We start from the raw sequence: 27249 nt of genomic DNA, 5'->3' as shown, positions 1-27249 counted from the left end.
TGCATTGTAGGCTGTATACTGTAGTACAGTGCATTGTAGGCTGTATACTGTAGTACAGTGCATTGTAGGCTGTATACTGTAGTACAGTGCATTGTAGGCTGTATACTGTAGTACAGTGCATTGTAGGCTGTATACTGTAGTACAGTGCATTGTAGGCTGTATACTGTAGTACAGTGCATTGTAGGCTGTATACTGTAGTACAGTGCATTGTAGGCTGTATACTGTAGTACAGTGCATTGTAGGCTGTATACTGTAGTACAGTGCATTGTAGGCTGTATACTGTAGTACAGTGCATTGTAGGCTGTATACTGTAGTACAGTGCATTGTAGGCTGTATACTGTAGTACAGTGCATTGTAGGCTGTATACTGTAGTACAGTGCATTGTAGGCTGTATACTGTAGTACAGTGCATTGTAGGCTGTATACTGTAGTACAGTGCATTGTAGGCTGTATACTGTAGTACAGTGCATTGTAGGCTGTATACTGTAGTACAGTGCATTGTAGGCTGTATACTGTAGTACAGTGCATTGTAGGCTGTATACTGTACAATGGACAAATTGTATGGCCCTGAACATTGTGCTTTCCATTTAGTAACAGTACTGACTGCTCAATAGATTTTGACTGGTTGCAGGTTCATATCGACAAAGAACAAGAATTACAGTATCACAGAGACAAAGGACAAGTTTGTGAGATGCAGGGTACAGTACTGTAAAAATAGGGGTACAAGGAGGAGGAAGAACAAAAAACTAAATTGCAAAGAGCAAAGCAGAGTAGTAATTTCAGATCAATTTTGAGCTACTTTGATAGAACATGTTTTCGTTCATCAAAAGACAATGACGGAAAAATATGAATATTTTTTTAGATTAAAAATGTACTTCTCCCTGAGAATTGTATGTTTTGATCAATGTGTTTTCTATTTTTCGGTGTATTGTTTACTGACTGCTTGAGAGTGTATATCATTTTGATCACTTTGTTTATGATTTGAGAGCAGTGTTTGATTTTGAACAAAGGTAAAACTGTTTTGAGGCGAATGTTTCATTTTGCGAGAGGAGTCAGAGGTTATGTAAATAGTGCTTGAAGATGAGGTTTTGTGTTGAATGTTTTCAGGAAATGGAGCAAGGTTTCAGAAATTGTGTTTTAGCAATTGAGAAAAACTGTTATTACAACATTATTAGAACATCTGGTCTGAATACTACCAAAATGTCTCATTGTCAAGAATGTAAGGGAAAAATATGGGTTTAGTGCTGTCAGTGAAATCGTGGTTATTGATTGTGTGGTTATTGACTTCATATCAAATGATTGAGATATGATCAGGCACAGCGAGATTTCCAATAGAGGTTCTCTCTACACCAGGAAATGGGCCTGGTCATCAGTTGATTGATGGCTGTTTATCTCATCTACATATGCATGCAAATTAAACGCATTCCCATTAGGTTATTCATTCGTCAACTAAATTGTGGGCAGGTGCTCTGGTTCAAGACAAACGCAATTATGTCATGTTATTTGAGTCTTATGAAATTCATTTCCACATCTTCGACAAATTGAATTCGTTGGGGAACCAGCTGTTATAGATCATTTACAATAGATATTTCACATCCATTAGATATTGATTGTTGCTACAAAAATAAACAATTGCACTCTACAATCCTTAGTTCTCTGTTGTTTTTCTCTCCCAGTTTGCAGTGGTAAATTGCATAACAACTGGCTGTCACATCTGTGTGGCTTAGTGGGCCGTGACCACTCAATAGAACGGTAATAATGACTGGGTGTAGTGGCGGGACGGGATTGAAAAGTGAAAAGAGTCCGAGCCTGGGAGACAATCACGCAGATAGCAGAACACTGCGGGGGTCTTAATCTGGGCCTCCGATTGAGCGTTGATACAAGACTAATGGCCCTTGATAGTGGGCCAAGCGATGCGCTACATTCAATGCTTCAACAACAGGCTCAGTGATGGGGGGTGGGGGGGGGGGGGGGGGGGGGGTTAGGGGAGAGGTGGGGGGGGGGGGGGGGGGGGGGTATTCTCTTTGTGCTCTTTGGTGACATATGGGACCTTCACTTCCCCTAAACCCCCATCCCCCCCATTCATAAGAATCATCCCAGGAAACAAAGATGTCATCAATCAATAACTGGGATAGTTAGCGTCCGTTCAGGCCTGGTCAGGGGGTTTTCACGTCGCAGGGCCAGCCAGGGTGGGCTTTGGTGTAGCAGGAAATGAGTATGGGGGAGATCTGATTACACCGTCATTACACATGCTTGCTCCACTATCAGCAAAGCAATTAACTAATTAACATAGATATAAAGCTGTGGCCATGTGTGTGTTTATGAGAAAGCAAGACATTGAGTGTGTTTACTGTACCCATCCACGAGAAACAGAATGGTACAGCAGATCAAACTGTCACGATCAAACGCAATATTTCTATATTCTCTATTCTTTAAGTGTATGTGGAGAGACACTATAATATATATATATATATGATGGCTCGCTGATGCCGTTTTTACTGTCATTGTGGTTGTATAATGGTCACTACAGAGACATCCCCTGTGACAGCATTGCTTTAATTCCTGCCATTGGGTAGCATCTGTCAGGTGGTGGTCTTTGCAGTAGACACTTTGAGTTTTTACTACCATGTTTTATTACTGTGTTATGAATTGGACGTAGAACGTAGATGCTGAACAACAGACTCCTAATTGCTCTGCAGGACAAAAAAAGAGACCCACCCAGAAGGCTTTAGACTCAAATAGGTCAACACAGGGCGTCCAGTTTCTATAGCATTCTAGTTAAATACATTCTGAGCAGGAGATGGTTGTGTCTGATGGAGAGATTATTGGTATGGAATAATCCTAACATCTGTACCATAGCACTGACCCCATCCTTACATCAACCATCGTCCCCAACCCCGCCTACTCACACAGCCACCACCATGCAGGGCCTTGGCAAAATGCCCACCAACATCCTCTGGTGGCCCTGCCCTCGCTGGTGATGCCACACACCACACCAGGTCCCCCCAGGGTCCTCCTGTTCTGTCAGCCAGAAGCGCATAAACCCTCAAGGCTGTCCATGTAAAGCAGCAAAGACTAAGCGACCTGGCCAGCCTGCCACAGACCTGTTATATTTCTGGAAGCACTTTCAATTGGACCTCTGATCTTTCCCATGTCACCCTTGGCAGCGAGACAGCCTTTCCCACTCACCGGGAGTATAATGTCCTCCAATGACCATCCATCCCCTTACATACAACCCTCACATACAACAGGAAGGGAACAACATGAAGGGAATCTACCATATCTACTTTTGTATTTCGCAGTGGATGTCAAGTCTATTTTTGTGCTATGAAGTGTGATAATATTTGTTCAGCTAATAAAATTCACAGACAATACCCGCATTTCCTTAATGAATGTAGAGAAGGATCACGTGCAAAGAACATTGACATAGGCTAAAAAGGGTGTAAACGAAAACAAAGCGTGACTTGGTTAACCTTATTGTCCTGTGCATGTGCTCCATGGCCTTGCTAATGGCTTTGTAGTTTATTCTAATCCCATCTTCTTCTGGTGACTCAGAAATGTTTGCTTGTAGTATTAGCTAAGAGGACAAGTGTCCAGGTAATAGTGTCTTGATAAGAAAACACATGCACAATACTATCAATCTGATTCAATGAGACCACGAATTTACCATTATGGCAGGCAGTGTTTTGACTAGACAATCATTTGGCCCTATGCCTAGAAGGCATCTATCTACACATCCTTGATTCATCGAATGTCAAGTAGACAGGGCGCAAGGAGACAAGGCAGGCAACCCCCCACGTAAAATGGATTAACGTCGTAGCCACATCCCAGACCGCAAGGGACACTAGGCAGTACAATCTCTGAAAAACCGACTCCAGTCACATTTTGTGAATAGTTTTACTTACATACCTTGAGGAGACTGAAAATACGCCATCGCTGCGTAACCGCTGTACCCAAATACGCCAAACCGATATATTCATTATAGTGATTTAAGTCCCACTGAAGAGTAATGTGCAGCGCTACAGTGGATTGCGTACCCCGAAGCTGCTGCCAAAGTCGCTTTACTTCATTCAGTGGACACTGATGCTAAACTGAATAATTGTTATTGCGTAAAACCCTTTTTGTACTCTTATAATAAGTCAAATAAATGTTTCCCATTGTCTAGGTATGTGACTGTATGCGTAGCCTATCAATAGAAATACGTTTAATTTAAAATAGATGGGACTCACCCTGCCCACATAGAGCTCGTCCAGACTACAGTCAATCCACTTCTCCACATCCAAGCGTCTTTGGAGCTCCTTTCTGTTGTACTTTACTGTGACCCGTGCTTGCCTCTTCTGCAAGCTAAGCCCCGGGTCCCTACCTGGACCCCTACTCGGGGAATGGACTTTGTTGTTACATCTCCTCCCGACCCGGTTCGCAGCCATATCCACTTCGGGTGACAGACACGTGCAGACTATGGACCAAGGGAGTTAAAGAAGTGCACTATCATTGGTAATAGTAACGCACTGGTGGAGAAATCGGCTATGGGTCCTAGTGCCACACCCATACAGACCGGGTAACTGTTGTGCGCCGAGAGCAATGTTTATTGATTGAGATTAGCTGTAAGGAAGTTCTACACTTTCTGAATTGTGTGACAAGAATTCGCCAGAAATGTGAGTGACTGAGTATTCTGGGGAAATTACAATGACTCACCATCATAGTCACCACTATTTATATTTATTTTGCCTACAAATAGGGAAGCCTATTACCATGGGCAGCAACATTGAGGGCTTTCACTGTTGTAATGTAGTCAACTGGGTCGGACTTCCAACTTCATTGGCTGATCTCTCCAGGTGATCAGCCAATCAAAGAAAGAAGAAAATGAACTACTTCATATTGGAGATGCCTCAATGGCGCTGCCCATCCTGTCACAGACGCTATGACGGCACAGATACAAAGATGAATCCTCTATGTATCTCAATGAGGCCTAGTGCATGGGGTATTCAAATCTTACCCTATGAGGTCCGGAGCCTGCTGGTTTTCTGTTCTACCTGATAATTAATTGCATCATCCTGGTGTTCCAGGTCTAAGTCAGTCCCTGATTAGAGGGGAATAATGGGGAAAAAGCAGTGGAACTGGTTTCATGGTCTAGATTTGATTTTGAGGGGCCTAGTGCTTCACTCTGGATTTACTTTCTATTTTCATTGGTTATTTATATCCAGAAAGAGAATATTTGGTCATTTAAAAGTTATTCATAGACTGTTATACTGTCATGACAATGATATAGTTGAATGCAACACACCCCTAGAGGTTAATAGAGAGGTGGGCCAGCAACTAGTTCAGGGGTTTCCAACCCTGTTCCTGGAGCGCAACCCTCCTGTAGGTTTTCGCTTCAACCCCAGGTGTTACTAACCTGATGTATCTTATCAAACAGCTAATTATTTGAATCAGGTGCACTAGATTAGTGTTGGAGCAAAAACCTACAGGACAGTAGCTCTCCAGGAACAGGGTTGGAAAACCCTGAACTAGATGGTTGCAGATTCAAAACCAATGTCCGAAAGGGAAGAAATAATATTTGGTCCAGCAACGGGAGGGTTACTTGCATCAGTGTCCTAAATGCCATCTCCTGCCGTTGTGCCCTTGAGCAAGGCACCTAAAACTGTGCAGGCGCTCCACTGTGGCTGTCCTCTGCTCCAACCTATTGTTTCTGTCTTCTTTTCTGAAGACTAAGGCAAATGGATCAATCAAGTTGTCTTCTTCTTCTACTACATCCCATCCCCCTGTGCTCAAAAGCCCTGCCTTCATTATAAACACAGCTGCCTGTAGTAGATATGATAATAATGACTATTTACTGATGTACTAAGCCATTTGGTTTTAGGTTATACCCAGGGTTGCACCATGCAATAAACCCTGTTTGCAGCCTACTGACTTATTTACTCATGTCTGTTAGTTTGTCCTTGCTGTAAGCACTGGACTTTGACTCATATCTGCGCACCCCCATTCACACACTCCTAAACAGCAAATGTTTTAACATACCTAATACGACATTGTACCTACTACTAGAGCAGGGGTGTCAAACATACGGCCCGCGGGCCGGAACCGGCCCCCAAGGAGGTTCGATCAGGCCCGCAGGATCATTTGAAAGTGGAAAAAATGCATAAAAGACATGGAATTAATATTTTCAATTCGCAGCAATTCATGGATTATCCGCTAAGGGGCGCACTCTTTCCATCAGAGTAGAAGACAAGCCGCATCACTGAGACAGACTGAAAACAGCAGACGGTATCAATGCGCCATCTGCTGCTTGTTACGACGTTGTTAATACCTTGGTCTCTACCTCTCCGCTACACCCTCATTAGCCAAAATGTCGTTATCCAAACGGAGAAAAGTAGATAAGGAGTGTAGAATTTTCAAAGAAAAATGGACCACGTCCTATTTATTTACAGAGATGCACGGAAAACCTTCGTGCTTGGTGTGTTTGCAACAAGTTTCGGTATTGAAGGAATATAATATTCGACGCCACTACGAGACTCATCACAGCGAAAAATATGACGGCTTGCAAGGACAACTGAGAAGAGATAAGATTAACGAATTGCTGGCGGGTCTGAGGAAACAGCAGTCAACTTTCATCCAGAGCCGAGAAGTCAGTGAAGCAGCGGTAAAAGCCAGCTACCTAATTGCTAGCGAAATAGCATTAGCATCGAAGCCGTATTCCGACGGTGACTTTGTTAAACGATGCATGATGAAGGCGGCTGAACTTGTATGTCCCGAGAAGCGACAAGCTTTTGCCAATATTAGCCTGACGAGGAATACTATAGCAGAGAGGATTTCGGAACTATCGGCAGATTTAGACAGTCAATTGAAACAGAGAGTCAAGTCATTTATTGCATTTTCCGTGGCAATTGACGAGAGCACTGACATCACAGACGTGGCCCAACTGGCCATATTTATTCGAGGAGTTGATGAGACATTGACTGTTACTGAAGAGTTTCTTGAGTTGGTGCCAATGATGGACACCACAACAGCCGAGGACAATATTTTCCTAATGTTCTTGTGCTTCTTTACACCAAAACAAAGGAAAGACATGATATTTTGGTTATTTATAGCAGAGTATGGTATAATTTTAATGGTCCGGCCCACTTGACATCTCCCTAGGCCGTATGTGGCCCACGATGCGAAATGAGTTTGACACCCCTGTACTAGAGGATGCTTGCAGCTGGTATTGCCCGATCACCTTTCCAATCACCAAACACTGGAAAGCATGAACAATGTTATTTCACAACCTTTTATAGTAGACTTGTGACAGGCTTTTATCCTAAATAAGAATTCAAATCAACTTGGCCAGTCTGGTATTTCTCGTACTTTTTGTTACTCTTGCCTGCGCTCTAATGGGGTGACTTACCATGTACACGAGATATCTTTATGGCAGAAGGGCAATGGTGCCATCTTGTGGTATCAAAATAAAATGGATTCACTTTTCTGAGAAGGTAATGAAGACAACCTGTGTACTCAGGTACAGCGTCTGTGTTAGTCTACGACAACAACAGCATAACTAAATTAGTGATTAGATTGAACGAATCCGAAGGCCTAACAAAGTAAATATCTGATACATCTGAACGTCATGAAAAAGAACACAGAAGATGGAACTTTTGAAAATGTTTAACCTAACTTGGTGCGCCTCAGCCGGACGGAACGGGTTGGAACACATTGGCTCTATTCATGACATTTCTCTATTTGCAACGTTCGAAAACGTTTGGCAATTGAACATGGCCTCGCATTATTCCGTGGGCGGGGTAAAGAGCACCTGTCGCTAATTACGGTATATTCAAGACAACAAAAGGAGGTCGTTTCAACAGGGAAGTAGTTTCGCCTACAGCATCTAATCATCTAAGACGAATTGCTACTTCGATCGAGAAAATATTATTTGGAAGACTGTTATTTACTTTGACGGAGAAAAACATGAAACAGGTGTGGAGTGGTGGTCTATTGTTCGTACTGCTCGCGGTACTGGTCCGCGGTCAGTTGGGCGAAGAGAAACAAGGATGCGCTTGGGATGTAGACACTGACAGCGACCAAGGTCTTGACCCAAAATCCCTTGACGCTGGAGCCAGCTATTTGGCTCACCTGCCGGAGATATCAGACAGTAAGGGGTGTCAGGACGCTTGCTGCGGATACCAGGACTGCCAGCTCGCTTTGGTTGGAACCCCAGCGGATGGAACTTCGGAGTGTTTTCTCGTCAACTGCATGAAAGATGGACAGGACGTCTGCGTCTTACAGTCCGATACACAGTTCAAGGTCTACCGCAAAAAGACGCATCCAAAGACTCCAAAAATCGAAGTTGACGATATTAGTGAAGCTGGTGTGCCCAGGGAAGTCAACTCGACAGGTAGGCATATTGATCTTTAGGACAATGACAATTCAGGGGCGTCATTGGCACTAATAGGGACTGCTTTAGCTAAGTAGGCTAGGCTATATCAGCACTTTGTCAATTAATATGCCAACAGCCAATTTTTTTTTGGGGGGGGGGGGGGGGGGGGGGGGGGGGTCAATATGGCTTACAAATTGGGGTCATGTGACAGATTACCATTCCCCAACTCTGTCCTTGTTTTGCAATTTTTATTGAGCTAAGTAGTCATAGTGCAAGATAAGCACTCTAGAAATTCGATTTGATCTGTACTTTAAACTGACTGAAAGGCTAAAGTGAAAAAAATGACTTTTGGACCACCACTCAAGTTTATACAGTAATGTCTCTTTATTTGCTTCTTCCTATACACATTATCTCAGTGGCCACCAGTGCTCATTCTTCTGGATTTCATTCACATCTCTAGATCGATCAATGGTACTGTGTTTGCGTCTCACATACGCAAGCCACTGCTTTGCACACTGTCATACATGTTGGTCATACATTCGTAACCAAGTCAGGTGCGGTTTATGAAGTGGACAAATTAGGAAAGTGGTTTCTGTGCCAGGGGTATTGACTCGCATCCTGTGATGTGGGGGTATTGACTCACACTCCAGAATAGTTCTTGTTTGTCAACTTCACCCAAGTTATTCCAGTGGCGTAAAGTACTCAAGTAAAAATACTTGAAAGTACTACGTAAGTAATTTTTTGGGAGTATCTGTACTTTAGTACTTATATTTGACTACTTTTACATCACTACATTCCTATAGAAAATGATGTACTTCTTACTCCATACATTTTCCCTGACACCCAGAAGTACTCGTTACATTTTGAATGCTTAACAGGACAGTAAAATGGTCCAATTCACACACTTTTATCAAGAGGTCATCCCTACGGCCTCTGATCTGGCAGACTAAACGCAAATGCTTCATTTGTAGACGATGTCTGAGTGTTGGCGAGAAAATTGTACCATTTGGATTGCCTAATAGAAGTGATTTATACTTTTACTTGATCCTTAAGTGTATTTTGACATTTACTTTTGATACTTAAGAATATTTAAAACTGAGTACTTTTGCTCAAGTATTATGACATCAGTGATCTTCAGGTTGGGAAGTCAGAGTTCGAGAAAGAGGCCCGAGTTCCCGACTTGGAATTTCAAAGATTTTTTTTCTCCCCATTTTGCGCTCGTTTTTTCCGAGTTCCCAGTTGTCTTGAACGCACTGAAGTCGGAAGTCAGAGATGTCCGACTTCGCATTTCCCAGTTGTTGTGAATGCGGCAAGAGACTGGGCCAACAAGTCAGCCAAGTTTGCATCTGCAAGATAAGATTGATTGGTGTAAAAGGTGTGGTGGAGAAACTCAGGTCTCTGCTCTTTTGTCATGTTTTGTTTACCCATTCCAGCTCTCATGGTTTCACTCAGTATGTAAATCATTGAGAAATAAAGGCCAGAGAGCTACAGTAGGACTTCTAACTCCTCCTAGAAAGGTGCTTTTCTTTGACAACTAGGCCCTCATACATTTATTTGCTTTTATACTATTTTGTATTGGTGTTAATCATATTTTCATCTTGACTGATGTAGTTCCCGATTGCTACTGAGTATATAAAAATGTCCCCTTTTTTTTTAAAGCATGTAATTTACCCGACAACGGATAGGTTTCCTTGTGAATTGAGTTTATCGTGACCCGCTTCAGTGTTAACCTCTCGTCTGCTCTTCCCTCAGATAAGTGCCGCATGCCCATGGTAGTGGGTTCCTGCCGCGCTGCCTTCCCCAAATACTACTATGACGTCATCAACCAGACCTGCAAGCTGTTCATCTATGGCGGCTGCAACGGCAACAGCAACAACTTTCAGAGTCAGGAGGAATGTGAGGGGGCTTGTAGTGGGGTGACAGGTAAGATGTTGTTCTATCTAGTTGATTTTTCATTTTTGGGGGAAATACTTGTGTATCTGTGGTTTCTCTGTTGGCCCAGCCATGGCGTCACTGCCGAGGGGTTGTCAGTGGAATTCGGCTGTGTCCTTAAGTCAACACAGGCAGTCTGAGGGGGTGGGACACAGCCAGCTGTATGAGAAGGAAGTGACCTTGTGTAAACTAAGTAACAGCGAGAGGGAAGTCTCATGTTACTAACAACCTTCAACAGGGACTGCTGGGGGGCAATTCCATGGTGATAGAATTACGCAAATACTTTTTTAAACATGTATACATTTTACAGGAAGAACTGTGCAGATAGTTTGTTAACAGAAAAAAACAAGGGAGATTTTACTGTAATTCTTTGCATCTGCAGTTCTTCCAGTGAATATAGATATATTCTCTATCTCTCAGCAAAAAAAGAAACGTCCCTTTTTCAGGACCCTCTATTTAAAAAATAATTCATACAAATTTAAATAGCTTCACAGATCTTCATTGTAAAGGGTTAAACACGGTTTCCCATGCTTGTTCAATGAACCTTAAACAATTAATGAACATGCACCTGTGGAACGGTTGTTAAGACACTAACAGCTTACAGACAATTTAGGTCACAGTTATGAAAACTTAGGACACTAAAGAGGCCGTACTACTGACTCTAAAAAACACCAAAAGAAAGATGCCCATGGTCCCTGCTCATCTGCGTGAACGTGCCTTAGGCATGCTGCAAGGAGGCATGAGGACTGCAGATGTGGCCAGGGCAATAAATTGCAATGTCCGTACTGTGAGACGCCTAAGACAGTGCCACAGGGAGACAGGACGGACAGCTGATCATCCTCGCAGTGGCAGACCACATGTAACAACACCTGCACAGGATCGGTACATCCAAACATCACACCTGCGGGACAGGTACAGGATGGCAACAACTGCCCGAGTTATACCAGGAACGCACAATCCCTCCATCAGTGCTCAGACTGTACACAATAGGCCGAGAGGCTGGACTGAGTGCTTGTAGGCCTGTTGTAAGGCAGATCCTCAGCAGACATCACCGGCAACAACGTCACCTATGGGCACAAACCCATCGTCGCTGGACTAGACAAAACTGGCAAAAAGTGCTCTTCACTGACGAGTCGCGGTTTTGTCTCACCAGGGGTAATGGTCAGATTCGCGTTTATTTATTGTCGAAGGAATGATTGTTACACCGAGGCCTGTACTCTGGAGCGGGATCGATTTGGAGGTGGCGGGTCCGTCATGGTCTGGGGCGGTGTGTCACTGCAACAAGCTCAGTCCGATGATGCTATCTCAACGCTGTGCGATACTACGAAGACATCCTCCTCCCTCGTGTGGTACCCTTCCTGCAGGGTGACATGACCCTCCATGACAATGCCATACTGCTCATTCTGTGCGTGATTTCCTGCAAGACAGGAATGTCAGTGTTCTGACATGGCCAGCGACGAGCCCGGATCACATCTGGGACCTGTTGGATCCCCCCCCCCCCCCCAGAAGTGTAAGAATGGGATAACATCTCACAGCATGGACTGGCAAATCTGCTGCAGTCCATGAGGAGGAGATGCACTGTAGTATGGCATCTGGTGGCCACACTAGATACTGAATGTTACTTTTGATTTTGACCCCCCCCCCCCCCTTTTGTTCAGGGACATGTTATACCATTACTGTTAATCACACGTCTGTGGAACTTGTTCAGTTTGTCTCAGTTGATGAATCTTATGTTCATATTTAAACATGTAAAGTTTGCTGAAAATAAACGCAGTTGACAGTGAGGACTTCTTTTTTTTTTTTTTTGCTGCTCAGTTTATATACACTGTGTAAATTGCTCAAATTTGTCATGGTGCGTAGTTGTATTGTTTTTCTATCAATGGTTTGAGATTTGAAAGTGAACAATCTGAGTCTTCAGCGTAACTCTGTTACTGTGGAAATGCCCTGGGTTAAAAGACGTGTTGGGATAAGTCAATGTTTTCTCCGTAAGTAGGACTACCTATTTGTTTTTTTTTCTCAACGTCTTACATTTTTGATCATTATTTAATGTGCATTTTATTCATCTCCCGAAGTCAAAACTCCTAAACTGGATTGGGCAGTCAGCATTTTGTCTCGACTAAAACTGCCAAAACACAAGTGATTGTGTCAATACCTTTTCAGCAGGCTTAACTAACTCTCTTGTGTGTCTTTGTCCACACCCCAATGTTATTTAGGTTTTTCATAGCAATCCGTACCGGTTCTATTGTTTCTTTGCTGTAGGGATGGGCAACTTTGATGGAGGTGGGGGCCATCATGGGCTAAATGAGTGACTGACACAACTACAGAAACACTGATGCACGACCTAATTTCGATATGGCGCCTTGTGTATTCTACACTGAACAAAAATGTAAAGAACTGTTCCATATGTATAAGAAGTGCGTTTCTCTCAAATTTTGTGCACTATTAAAAAAATATATGCCAAACAAAAACATTTGATTTCAAAGTGTAGCAAACCATACAACTCTATGCAAAATTAATACATTTACAAGAAAAAGTGAAATTGTGCAGATGCAATGTTTGTTAACAGAATTACGGTGAAATCACCCGCTGTTTTATCCTATTACAAACTTAGTTTGCACAGTTCTTCCTCTAAGTGTGCTTTTGTAAAATGGTCTGTGGAGATTAAGTGGTCCTTGTGGATAGCGTAGCATGGCTTGTAAAATGTAGAAAATCAATGGTATGTTTGGTATGCATTTTAAACTGATAAATCTAATTCTGTTGTCTTTCCCTGTAGGCCTGTTAATCTGTAAACAATCCTCTATTGTTAGAGGGAAGTTTTAGCGTGCATCACTAGTGGTATACTGCACATACTATTGTCCTTTTTTTTTTCTCTTTTTTTTTTTTTAATAGTCAAAAGATCATCTCCTTTAGGTCACACCTCGTCAGTGGTCATACACAGAGCATTAAGCCTCTTGACATGGCAACCTACTGTTAAACAAAGTGGCCCACTCCACCACAGTAACCTCCATCACCGTGCACCCCATGGGGAGACGGGCAAAAATTAATCTGTGGCTTGTGTTCAGGCACACACTCCCTCCACTAGGATCCTGGCAGCATCCTTAAGTCTGTCACATCAGTCCAGCAGGCTACTAGTCCAACTACTGTCTCTGTTTCCAACTATGCTACAGAAGATATAGTAAATTTAACTCAAACGGGTCATTTTAAAGGCTTTTGGAACTGTTCAACAGAACCATGACCATTTTAATGTGAGTCTCTACAGTGTTTGTTATGGGTGTGTCGTGTGCATAGATAGTCTTATGATTGCTTCAGCTTACCCAATGACAAACCGGTTAAGTGACCTCCGTTTGAGGTTTGGCCTGAGCCGTGCACCACATTCTAGCCTCCATTCCATAATAATAAACTGTTCATGATCAGGCTCTTGCAATTGGAGCAAATGCATACAGTACCAGTCAAATGTTTGGACACCTACTCATTCTAGGGTTTTTCTTCATTTTTACTTCTACATTGTAGAATAGTAGTGAAGACAACTATGAATAACACACGTAATCATGTCGTAAGCAAAAAAGTGTAAAATATATTTTTGATTTTTCAAAGTAGCCACTCTTTTCCAAGTGTGCAAAGCTGTCAAGGCATTCTCTCAACCAGCTTCACCTGGAATGCTTTTCCAACAGTCTTGAAGGAGTTCACACATGCTGTGCACTTGTTTTTTTATCCTTCACTCTTCGGTTTGTGATGAGTTGGGCCATCTCAATTGGGTTGAGGTCGGGGGATTCTGGAGGCCACCATCTCTCCTTGGTCAAATAGCCCTTACACAGCCTTGAGGTGTGTTTTGTGTAATTGTCCTGTTGAAAAACAAATTTAGCCCCACCTAAGCGCCAACCAGATGGGATGATTTAAAAAAAAAAAAAAAAAAAAAAAAGTATATATATACAGTTGAGGTCTGAAGTTTAAATGTATTTGGCTAAGGTGTATGTAAACTCAGTTTTTCACAATTCCTGACATTTAATCCTATTAAAAATTCCCAGTTTTAGGTCAGTTAGGATCACCACTTTATTTTAATAATGTGAAATGTCAGAATAATAGTATAGTTATTTATTTCATCTTTTATTTCTTTCATCACATTCCCAGTGGGTAAGAGGTTTACAAACTAAATTAGTATTTGGTAGCGTTTTATAACTTGGGTCAAATGTTTCAGGTAACCTTCCACAAGTTTCCCACAATAAGTTGGGTGAATTTTGGCCCATTCCTCCTGAGAGAGCTGGTGTAACTGAGTCAGGTTTGTAGGGCTCTTTGTTCGCACACGCTTTTCTGTTCTGCCCACATTTTCTATAGGATTGATGTCAGGGCTTTGTGATGGCCACTCCAATACCTTGACTTTGTTGTCCTTAAGCTACTTTGCCACAACTTTGGAAGTATGCTTGGGGTCATTGTCCATTTGGAAGACCCATTTGCGACCAAGCTTCAACTTCCTGACTGTCTAATATGTTGCTTTGGTATATCCACAATTTTCCTTCCTCATGCCATCTATTTTGTGAACTGCCACAAAGCACCCCCACAACATGATGCTGCCATCCCTGTGCTTCACGGTTGGGATGATGTTCTTCGGCTTGCAAGCATCTCCCTTTTTTCTCCAAACATAACGATGATTATGGCCAAACAGTTTTTTTGTTTCATCAGACATTTCTCCAAAAAGTACAATCTTTGTCCCCATGTGCAGTTGCAAACCGTAGTCTGGCTTTTTTATGGCGGTATTGTAGTGACTTCTTCCTTGCTGAGCGGCCTTTCAGGTTATGTCGATTATAGGACTCGTTTTACTGTGGAAAAATATACTTTTGTGAAGATGCTGGTAGAAACAGGTACAAGGTCCTTTGCTGCTGTTTTGGGGTTGATTTGCACTTCGCACCAGAATACGTTCATCTCTAGAAGACAGAACGCGTCTCCTTTCTGAGCGGTATGACGGCTGCGTGGTCCCATGGTGTTGATACTTGCGTACTATTGTTTGTACAGATGAATGTGGTACCTTCAGGCGTTTGGAAATTGCTCCCAAGGATGAACCTGACTTGTGGAGGTCATTTTTTTCTTCTCCTGCGGTCTTGGCTGATTTCTGTTGATTTTCCCATGATGTCAAGCAAAAAAGCACTGAGTTTGAAGGTAGGCCTTGAAATGCATCCACAGGTACACCTCCAATTGACTCAAATGATGTCAATTAGCCTATCAGAAGCTTCTAAAGCTATGACTTAATTTTCTGGAATTTTCCAAGCTGTTTAAAGGCAACTTCTGACCCACTAGAATTGTGATACAGTGAAATAATCTGTCTGTAAACAAGTGTTGGAAAAATGACTTGTCATGCACAAAGTAGATGTCCTACCTGACTTGCCAAAACTATAGTTTAACAAGAAATTTGTGGAGAGGTTGATAAACAAGTTTTAATGACTCCAACCTAAGTATATGTAAACTTGCGACTTCGTGCGTGTATGTGTAAATATACACTTTAAGTTGACACCAGATTTGACATGCATAAACTTCACCTGTTGGTTCTCATGGGTCCTTTACATGGAAGTGCCCAACAAGAAATTCCACATTCTTCTATTTAAGGCGTCAGTAAGTCTGAATTATGGCTGGCTGCTTGTTTAGACAGGAAATGGCTGTAATTCAGGTTTTTTAAGAATACAAATTGCACTCTAATCCACTATCGCTCTTTTCTTTTACTTTTTTTTTTAATGGGTTGTAGTGTTTCATGAACAGCTGTTGCTAATATTAACAGGAAGAAGCCACAGCTGATGAAAGACCCTTGCGTTTTCCATGTATTAATCACTTCATTATCAACCGATACACCGTTTTACAGTAAGGTTAAACTGTGAGTCAACGTGCTTTTGTTCAGTTAATGGCTTTCATGGACCATCACTTTCTCAACAGGTGCTGTGCTGCTGTCCAAGGACTCGCCCATGCGGAGAAGAATGGCTATGCCTGCCGACGATCAAGGTAACACGTAGTACTATTTACCATCACCTATTTTAAACGCTTTCTTTCGCTGTAGTAAAACTGGTAATATCATACAGCATCTCTTGGCTGGTGTCTGCTTTTAAAAGGCAAAATGTCATGATCCTCAACATTAAAACACAACTTGACTGATATGTATAATGTCAACTACTTGTGAGACCTGAGGGGGTTCTCGATAAATCAGTGAACAGTTCCACATTCCTCAGTCCTTCCGTAATGTGTACATCTCCGCTTATCTGTTTAACACACTTCAAGTCATAGGTCATGTTAGGAAGCCTCATACAGTGCATTCTGGGAAAGTATTCAGAATCCTTGACTTTTTCCACATTTTGTTACATTACATCCTTATTCTAAAGTGGATAAAATAAACTTTTCCTCGTCAATCTACACACAATACCCCATAATGACAAAGTGAAAAAAAAGGTTAAAACAAACAGATACCTTAATATCATTAGTATTCACACCCTTTGCTATGAGACTTCAAATTGAGCTCCGGTGCATCCTGTTTCCATTGATGTTTCTACAACTTGGAGTCCACCTGTGGTAAATTCAATTGACTGGACATGATTTGGAAAGGCGCGCGCACACACAGCTGTCTAAGGTCCCACTGTTGGCAGTGCATGTCAGAGCAAAAACCAAGCCCTGAGGTCGAAGGAATTGTCCGTAGAGCTCAGACAGGATTGTGTCGGCACAGATCTGGGGAATGATACCAAAACAAACATTTCTGCAGCATTGAAGATCCCCAAGATCAGTGGCCTCCATTCCTAGTTTGGAGCCACCAAGACTCTTCCTAGAGCTGGCCGCCCGGCCAAAGTGAGCAATTGGGGGGGGGCGTGCCTCTGTGGAGATGGTTGTCCTTCTGTATGGTTCTCCCATCTCTGCAGCACTCCACCAATCAGGCCTTTATACTAGCGTGGCCAGACTGAAGCCACTCCTCAGTAAAAGGCACCTGACAGCACATTTGGAGTTTGCCAGAAGGCACCGAAATAATCTCAAACGATGCGAAACGAGATTCTCTGGCCTGAATGCCAAGCATCACGTCTGGCGAACCTGGCACCATCCCTACGGTGTAGCATGGTGGTGGCAGCATCATGCTATAGGGATGTTTCAGTGACAAGGAGACTAGTCAGGATTGAGGCAAAGTACAGAGATCCTTGATGACAACCTGCTCTCGACCTTCGACTGGTTCACCTTCCATCAGGACAACGACCCGACGCACACAGCCAAGACAACGCAGGACGGGCTTCGGGACAAGTCTCTGAATATCCTTGGGTGGCCCAGCCAGAGCCCAGACTTGAAAACAATCTAACATTTCTGGAGAGACCTGAAAATAACTGCAGCGACGCTCCCCATCCAACCTGGCGGCTTGAGAGGATCTCCAAAGAGGAATGGGAGAAACTCCCCAAATACAGGTGTGCCAGGCTTGTAGCGTCATACCCAAGACTCGAGGCTATAATTGTTGAAGCACCTTTGGCAGCAAAGTACTGAGTAAAGGGTCTGAAATAATTTCCTTTATTTTAATACATTTGCAAAAATGTCTAAAACAGTTTATTCTTTTGCTTTGTCCATTTTGGGGTGTGGATTTTTTTTTTTCTCCCTCAATGTAATACGTTACAGCCTTATTCTAAAATGTAACAGTGGAAGAAGTTAAGTGGTCTGAATCTTTTCCGTGTGCCTTCGGAAAGTATCAGTGTGAACAAGGCCTAAGAGCTTTTCACACCTGGAATGCGCAACATTCAGGGCTTGTGAAATTATACTCAGGATAAATATAAGCCTTCCACAACCATAAGACCCACTAATTTTATTATTGTATCTAAATCGTTTATCATTTAACCCCCTCCCCCCAATAATCACTATCTGGCTTTCAAGTCTCTATGAAAAAATAGCATTTTTGTAAAAGCAAAAAACCACCAGAACCATGCATAATTGAACAGCATGCTAGTCTGTCCACTTTGTTCCCTTCTCTCCGTCTCCAACTGTTTGAACAGCATGTTAGCCTGTCCACTTTGTTCACATGTTGAAATCAAGTAGCCTACCTTGTGTTTAATGCTTATTGCACATTTATTGTTAAACTAGGTGTCAAGTCTGTTCAGTCTTTGGCTAACATGTGTGGTGCAATTTCATTGCCAACAGATTATATTTTAGTCCCATGTTTTATTTTCTAACGCACACATTTAATCATTTGAATTCATAAATTGTATTTCATAATTTAAAACTTTGGTGAATATTGCCTTCAGTTTAAATTCAATTTCCATTACTTATATTACCGTACCACCTACTGATTCCCACTCGCTCACTTCCTCCCATTGGTAACTAACACTTCTCACCTTCAACAAACCCCAACAGGCCTCCCTACCCAGCAACCCCTCTTACATTTACTTGTCTTTCCAGTGACTGTCATCGCTGGCTCTAAGGGAAGGAAAGGATCTGATGCTGACAAACCTACAGATCACAAGAGCATTGAATATAAAGGTAACTGGATAGTCACTACTCTTTTTGGCTTTTGTCTAGCTCCTTAAGGTTGACGTTCTATGTAAACCATTCTCCCTGCACGGTGTAGTTTGCTGTTCTGGGATCGGTCTCAAGCGTCCTTCCAGATGTGATAGCCTTTATCACAAGTTGAGGTCTGCAGGTTTGAGATCAGTTATTTTATTTTAAACGGTTTCCTTTTGCACCTTAGTACAAAACAAAAGCACACACTAATAACAAACATATGAAATGAAGTATTGCTTAAGCAAGACACGGGACAAGAATCTAGCAAAAATGACTTACTGACTAGGAACACTTTGTCATTGTATTCACAATCAGACTGACACCACATCTTGAGAAATCTGCAGGAGGAGTTAGTCCTGGGGGGAAACAAATATATTTTCCAAGTTAAGGGGGGGTTGGTGACTTCAATTCTGTGAGGATAATTATTATTTTTTGCAGCCACCATTACAAACATCAAAGTCTGTTCCTCATAGGACGATCTTAGAACAGACGCTGAGCAGCCGAAGAGGGCAAGTTCTGCGTCAGGGTCAATAGCCCCCTCTAAAACCTTTTTGAATAGCACTCAAAGATGTTCCTCCATAAATGAAGTAGGGGGCAGAGCCTAAAATTATGAGTTAATGAACCCTCTGAGGCTTTACATTTGTGACACAGTGGGGAGAATTTACCCCCAGGTCTATCACTTGGCTTTGGAGTAATGAAGTCTATGCAAAACTTTATTGTATCAATTGATATCTGACATTCATGGAACAGGAGTGAATTGGTCATGCACTACTTTAAATGGTATCCTCTCTAGCTCACTTGCTATAATATTATCTGAGATGCATATGAGATCACTTTCACCCATTTTAATGAATAGCCAGAGTTTACCAAATTAATTGAATTAAGTCTCGTCGGTTAGGGACAGAGGCTCTGTCTGTGGTATAGAAGCACATCGTCTGCATATAACGAAATGCGGCTTTTTGTTTCCTAATTTAAGACCTTGGATATTAGGATGCTTCCTTATTTGTATAGCCAGGGGTTCAGGGGCGACAGCAGCCAGCTAAGTGGGGAAACCCTGCTGGACAGGGCTATGTAGTTCAAAGGGCCTAGATGTGTCGCTGTTGGGCAGGCAGAGCATTTTGACCCAGGCGATTAAATAAGTCGCCAAATCCAAACCTAGTGAGCGCTTCGCATGTATGACCATTCTATTTGGTCACACGCTTTTTGAGCATCTAGCTATTATAATAGCCGCCTTGACACGCTTCCCATGATTTGCGTATAGAATGTTAAGCAGCCTGCGCACATTAGAAAAATAACCTGCCAGGGATAAACCCGGTCCGATCTGGATGAATAATGGTTGCATGTTTGTTTAACCTATTAGCAAGTACTTTGTTGATACGTTTAAAAAAAATCTAAATTAAGCAATGCTATCGGTCTAAAATTTGCGGGATCTGTTACCTCTCTGCCTTTAAACAAGGCAAATATTGGCTTCTTACAATGATTTCGGCAAAAGTAATTTTCTGTTGAATCAGTAAACATCCTGAGTAAGAGGGGAGCGAGAGCTTCACTGAACGTTTTATAAAATTCACAGCCGAAACCATCAGGGTCTGCAGCCTTTCCAGGGGGGAGAGCTTTTATTGCCTCTATTTCTTCTATTGTGAAATTTGAGTTTTGGTCGCTATCAAGTTTTTGCAGGCTGACGCATCGCATCTGGAAAAATATAACTGATTCTTTGAAGCAGTTTATCTCTTTAGGATCTGTCAGCAAGGTGCCCGCCTTAGACCTGATTTGTATGGATTGTTCGATTTGCCTGTGTACCGTTTAGTTGTCTAGCGAGCTACCTTTCCGGTTTGTCCCCTAGTTCAAATTGTTTTTGTCTCAGCTTTACTAGATTACTGACCTGAGAACCAATAATAGAGTTGTATTCATATTTTAACATCAAAATATTGTTGTAGTCAACCTGAAGTTCTGGTTGTCTCCAAAGCTGGGAGTTATTTTTCTATCATGTGATTCCCTGTTTTTGTCACTCATATATGAAATAATGACCTCATAAAACGCCAACTGTAATTCTGTTTTGGCGAAGAGGGACAACGTAATTGGACTGGTCACTTAAGAATCTATGGTATTTTGAATTGAGCACTTTGGGTATCATTTTGCTGTCGATTCTAGAATAAGACAGACTGCTCATTCTACTCTGTGGGATGTTGCAGTCTCTTCAGATGTCCACTAGATTCCTGGATTTGTTTAGATTATTTAGTACCTGGACACGGGTGAAATTTTGTAGAGTCTGTGTAGACAGGTTGTCACGATATGGATCAAGGTAACAATTAAAATCGACTCCGATTAGTGGAATTAAGATCTGGGAGTAAATAAAAAAACATTAGAAATGTGGCTTGTCAATGTTTGGGCCATAGACATTCAATAGGGTGACCGGGAAAGAGTTAATGTTGTACCTACTGTGTGGGTTTGTGGACAAGAGTTAAAGAGCTGTTATTACAAAAGAATAGCAACACCTCTTGCCTTGGAAGAGAAGGGTGTTTAATAAATTTGAGAAATTCAGTTGGATCTGATGCTGCTGTCTGGCAGCACAAAACACAGTAACAGACGCCAGAGAAACCCACCCTCCCCACTACTCCAAATTAAGCATTGTTCTCCCCATCTCACGTATAATGTTGACTGCTGTGCATGATGGCTAGAACAGATCATTACTACGCTAGCAACAGTCAGACTTAACAGTCCTCTCCGCGGTTGCTGGATTTTTTTTGTATTACTTTGCCGCTTTTATGAATAAACAGAATCCACTGTTCAGTCAATATTCCAGAAATTTGTGGCCAGTGGATTTGCTGTCGTTTTGACACGTAGCGTGCAGCGTCTTCGGGCTTGGTGAAGGCTCCTGTCATGGCGTTGTGATTAAAATGCAGGCTGTATTTCACCTCCGCCTCATGGTCTGCATCACAGCAGAGAGTCAAGAGGCAGAATGCAGAACGTTGCTCCATCACCTCCACCGTGTCGTTGGGGAAGATTGGAACCTTTTGTATTCCATTTCTCCCTGTTGTGTAATGAGCTCCTTTTCCTGAAAGCTATGTACCCTTGCAATTATGGTGTGTGGCTTGGCACATGATGAGCAGTGTTGTAAATTATTTTACAATACTACTAAACATTGTGTTTTTTTTGCAGGGGTGAACTTGTAAAACGGTAAATTAAGATTTCAAAATTTGTGTCGAAGAGATATGAAGGAACGCTTCTACCTCATGCGCGCTAGTGCCCCACTTCTGAGATCCGTACTGAATGTCCTCTGATCTTCCTGTCTTCCACAGATGCTTGCATGGTGCCCTCGGACTCAGGCCCTTGCCGTGCTGCCTTCAATATGTTCTACTTTGACCCCAGCACTCGCTCCTGCCAGTCTTTCATCTACGGTGGCTGCCAGGGAAACGGCAACCGCTACGACACACTGGACGAATGCATGGCCCGGTGCACTGGAGAGCACGGTAAGAATTGTTTTCCATTTTGTTGCGTTAGTGGGATTAAAATGGATTTAGTTTTGTTATTGATCAACACAATGCTCCATAGGTCAGTGAAAAGAAAATTCTGCAAATGTAAACAAAGTAGTTGCAATAATATATGTATTTTAGGCAAGCTTAAATTATGGGTTAAATATGGCTTAGCAAATCACAAGTTACATGGACTCTGTGTGAAATAATGAGGGTTGACATGATTTTTTTAAATGACTACCCCTTCCTCTGTCCCCCATACATACATCTGTAAGTTCCCTCAGTCAAATATTTAATTTCAAGCACAGATTCAACTTCATAGAGAGGAGCAGTGATTGGTAGCTGGGTAACGATAACGAATCAGACTTTGAATATCTCTTTTAAGCAGGGTCAAGTTCATCATTAGGGTGTGGATTATGTATTAAATCACCCAGACACAGAGTCATACTTAACTGAGCTGCCGGACAGGAAGGAAATGTCACCATGAGGCCATTAGTGATTTAAAACCACTACAGAGTTCAATGGCTGTGAAGTGAGAACTGGGGTAGATCAATAACATCAATAACATTGGCCGAAATGCAAAGCCTTATGTTTGGGTCAAATCCAACACAGTAACTGACGCCTTATTTTGAGGCATGACAGGGAAAATCTACTTTACACCAGACACTGGGAGAGTAATTCACATTTCAGCAGGACAATAACCTACAACACAAGACCAAATCTACACAGGAGTTGTTTACTAAGAAGACAGTGAATGTTCCTGAGTGGCCAAGTTTCTGTTTAATTTAAATCTGCTTAAAAAAATCTGACACTACTTGAATTGCTGTCTAGCCATCATCCCAAACACCTTGACAGAGCTTGAAGGATTTCGAAAATAATAATTGGCAAGTATTGCGCAATCCAGGTGTGCAAAGCTCTTAGACTTACCCAAGAAGACTAACAGCTGTAATCGTTGCTGCCAAAGGTGTTTCTAACATGTTGACTTAGATTTTTTGTAGTGGCTATAGTGATCTCTCTTTTCTGATTCCATAATTTTCACAGGTGAGCAAGGGCAACACAATGGCCTTAACCGCATGACACCAGGTAAGCTAACCTTAGTTAGGTTCTAGGCTAGTTGTGAGGTTTAAAGGGGCATGTTCCAGTGGGTGTGACATGGCAAAACTTAACAGTTCTGAATACAGCTTCAGGAGAGTCTAGAGGTTTTGTTTTAAAGTTTGTTTTGGGTAATATATGAACTTGGCTTGAGCGAGCTACAATGGCTTGCACAAGGAGCAGGGGCCAGAGGCAGCTTGAGGTACAAGTACACCCCCTGGACAGCAGGTTAGTTTATCACAGGGCATTACTGCCAATCTATCTCCTTAATCCTGAGTGCCAAGCAGAGACGCATCAGGTGCCAATTTTAGTCTTTGGTATGACTCGTCTGGGGATCAAACTCTTAACATTCAAATCTGAGTGCCCAAGCCACTGCATTGACCTCAATCAATCAATCAAGTTTATTTTATATAGCCCTTCGTACATCAGCTAATATCTCGAAGTGCTGTACAGAAACCCAGCCTAAAACCCCAAACAGCAAGCAATGCAGGTGTAGAAGACCTCATTGATAAATGAGACTGTTATAGGTAACGTGATGCGAAACCAAAGAGTCATCATGAACAACTGAAAGAGACACTGAGTGTACAAAACATTTGGGACACAACACTTTCCTAATTGAGTTGCTCCTCCCTTTGACCTCAGAACAGCCTCAATTTGCCAGGGCATGGACTTTACAAGGTGTCAAGCGTTCCACAGGGATGCTGGCAATGTTTACTCCAATGCTTCCCACAGTTAAGTTGGCTGGCTGTCCTTTGGTTGGTGGACTATTCTTGATACACACGAGTAATTGTTGCATGTGAAACCCAGCAGCGTTGCAATTCTTGACACAAACTGGTGCGCCTGGCAGCTACAACCATACCCTGTTCAAAGGCACTTGAATATTTTCTTGCACAATCAGTCTCTGAATGACGCACACATACAAAATCCATGTCTCAAGGCTTAAAAATCCATATTTAACCTGTCGCCTCCCCTTCATTTGCACTGATTGATTGAAGTGGATTTAACGTCAAGGGATTATGGCGTTTTCCTGGATTCACCTGGTCAGTTTGTCCCGGAAAGAGCAGTTGTTCCTAATGATTTGTACACTCCTTATGTATTTATTTGGACAGTGAAGCTACACCTTTTAATTTGGCTCTGTACTCCAGCATTTTGGATTTGGGATCCAATGTTTCAGTGACAGTACAGCCAGATTGTCACCATTTTATGAGGAAGTTTTACTGTTTAGAAATGAAAGCACTATGTATATCTTGTTCCCCCCCCCCCACCCCCATTTTTATGGTGTCGTAAGTATTTTGACAAATGAACTTGTGTTTTGATGTAATCAAGTGTAGGCTTTGGTCCCATTATTCCTAGCATCCAATGACTACATAAAGCTTGTGACTCTACTTGTCTGCATTTGGACAATTCCAAGATAAAAGTGATGCTAAGACTCCTATTTCACTTTAAAATGCATGTCAAACAAAAACCAATGATTGCAAAGTTAAACTAACTACACACTTCTATGCACATGGACTAGTTTTAACAATTTCCACTGAAAACGTTAAACAAATTTACTTGAAAGGTGCAGATGCAAAGTTTTGTAACACAATGATGGCACAAACTGTCATTCTCAGCAAAAAGCTGTATATAAGCAACCTATTTCACACCGGTCTGCACGTTTTAAAGTTAGAAATGCAATTCAATCTTAAACGGTGGAAGACTGGTTACGACCGGAATTCTTCCCATTCAAGTCTATGGACATTGAGATGCATTGGGATTTATGCAGATATGGTTGTAGTGTGCAAAGTATTAGTGGTATCAAAAGGTTTGTCAAGCTACCGGACCAGTGGCAGTCTGGACATTTTGTTTTGGTGTTGTAGCATCAAAACCGTAAAAGCTCATGTGCTACAGCAGAATATAGAAAGTATAATTACCAACCTTTTCTAAAGTTGTGCTTTGCTTTCAGGAAGCACACTTATGTATGTTTCTGAAAACAAACGTTATTGTGTATGCTACCATGATTACGGATAATTATGAATGAATCGTGAATAATGAGAAACTTACAAAGGCATAAAGATCATGGCTCCAAGATGTGCTAATCTTCCACATTACCAATAACAGGGGAGGTTAGCACTTTTGGGGCTATGATCATGATTCGTAATTATTGTAGCATCCACAAATGTAGCAGTGTTTAGTAACATATTCTTACTTGCAGTAAGTAACTCATCTCTAACACAACCCCAAAAAACTGCAAGTTTGTAGAGTCAATATGGGACCAAATAGTACACTTTTGATTACTTTAATATGCATATAATTCAATTTCTCCAAATACTTAGCAGCTTCAAATGGGAGGGATGCGATGATATTTCTAAACAGTACAACATATTTATGAAAATACCCTCAAATAAAAGTAATGTACTATTGCCTCATAAAACATTTTGCTCAAATGCAGGAGTTTAGAGCCAAATTTAAGCTTAAACTTTCCTGTCCAAATAAACACGTAAGGGAGTGTACTTAAAGTAAATGCATCATCCTTCCCCTCCAGGGTTCTTCCTGGTGACCGCGCTGGCAGTGACTTCAGCTCTGATCCTGATGGGTCTGATCGTCATCACCATCCGGCGCTCCAAGCTGCAACGTGGCCACCGCCACCTCGGTGACAAGGAGGACCTGCTGCCCTACGAGCAGCTGTTTGAGGAGCAGCTGCCCGAGGAAGCGCTCCCAAAAGTGTGCACCGCACCATGAGGGAGCCTGCTCCTGTGTGGCTCCATGGAGCCACAGTCGCCTCACTCTACTGTCACTTTCCATTCCACAAATATCACTGTCCCGGAATGCCTGCATCTGTTGGTTGTCAAGGGATGTATTCAGATATGATGGGAAGTTGTTTAATTGTGGCTTTTTATCCAAATAGCCACTGTACTAATTATGTAGATACAGTGATACATGCATGCCTGAGCGGTGTTTAGGTTTGGGGTGTAGTGAGTGATTTAGGCCTATGCTTGACATTTTCAGATCATAGTGAATTTCTGCTGCTGTCATTTTACTTTGTTTATTTAAAAGGGAAAGACTTTGACGCGTGGTCTCCCGGACACAGATTACGCCTAATCTTGGAGTTAAACTCAATTGAGACTCTCCATTTTTAAAATGCTTTTTAGTCCAGGGTTAGGCACATCAATGGGTCTGGGAAACCTCGCTTGAATGTGGTTTTTAAACCCCTTTTTGTAAACAAGTTAATGAACATACTGCTATACTATGTTTACTGTGAGATGTTATTTTGTACACCCTATATTCAGTGGCAAGATTGCCTTTTTAAAATATAATTAAGTCAATTTAATGAACCAATAACCTATTTCATGTAATATTTTACTTACAGTTTAAGAGATGCACATCATTTCGATCATAAACATGACATAACTGTTATTTTCATGACTAACACTAATACGAAACAGCTCCATATAGAATTTAAATGTTCAGTATCTTATTGTGGGATTTCCGGTTCTACCTGTAGCTCTGCAGCAGTGAGCTGGATGATGTCAACACTGCGTCATCTGTGTTAACTACTGACTGTGTTTAATAAAGTACTGGTGCTTGGTTGATGGCTGAATATCTCTTTATAAGCACTTTTGTACAGTGCAAATTGAGTCACTTAAAATAATTAAAGGAGAATAATACATTTATAAATAAGTAGTAAATGGATACCTTTCAGAATGGTCAAACAGTGGACAACTGAAAGCGCCCTAGGTAAAAGCAGTAATGTATGTCCATATTTTTCTTAAGTGTCCAATTTGTCAACTCACTCCCATCTGCATTCGTATTGCTACAGATTGGAGAGGACAAGGCTGGACGGTTTCTTTTTCTTACCTCTAGAGGGCAGAAGTGACCATGATGCATACTCGGTATCTTCCTGGTGAAGAGACTGATATTTGTGGGCACTCCT

The 27249-nt window shown here is 42.0% G+C and overlaps 2 protein-coding genes across 2 annotated transcripts in view; one reads left to right on the top strand and one right to left on the bottom strand.

The window, feature by feature from the left end:
* The window catches only part of LOC129832276 (protein phosphatase 1 regulatory subunit 14A-like), a 14802-nt gene extending 10272 nt beyond the window's left edge, over window positions 1-4530 (bottom strand). The window contains exon 1 of the mRNA XM_055896209.1: window positions 4229-4530. Coding sequence (XP_055752184.1) covers window positions 4229-4426 — 198 coding nt within the window. The 5' untranslated portion in view covers window positions 4427-4530. The remainder of the gene's footprint in view (window positions 1-4228) is intronic.
* Window positions 4531-7507: 2977 nt separating this feature from the next.
* LOC129832274 (tissue factor pathway inhibitor 2-like) lies at window positions 7508-26906 on the top strand. Its single transcript, XM_055896205.1, has 7 exons — window positions 7508-8367; window positions 10102-10272; window positions 16198-16263; window positions 18673-18753; window positions 22071-22241; window positions 23286-23327; window positions 25861-26906. The coding sequence occupies exons 1-7, from the start codon at window positions 7941-7943 to the stop codon at window positions 26055-26057; spliced, it is 1155 nt and encodes a 384-aa protein (XP_055752180.1). The 5' UTR covers window positions 7508-7940; the 3' UTR covers window positions 26058-26906.
* The last annotated feature ends 343 nt before the right edge of the window (window positions 26907-27249 follow it).

The sequence above is a fragment of the Salvelinus fontinalis genome, chromosome 33 (genome assembly GCF_029448725.1).
Source record: "Salvelinus fontinalis isolate EN_2023a chromosome 33, ASM2944872v1, whole genome shotgun sequence".
Taxonomy (NCBI): domain Eukaryota; kingdom Metazoa; phylum Chordata; class Actinopteri; order Salmoniformes; family Salmonidae; genus Salvelinus; species Salvelinus fontinalis.
The sequence above is the reverse complement of the archived record's forward strand: the minus strand, read 5'-3'. Positions and strand labels throughout refer to the sequence as shown.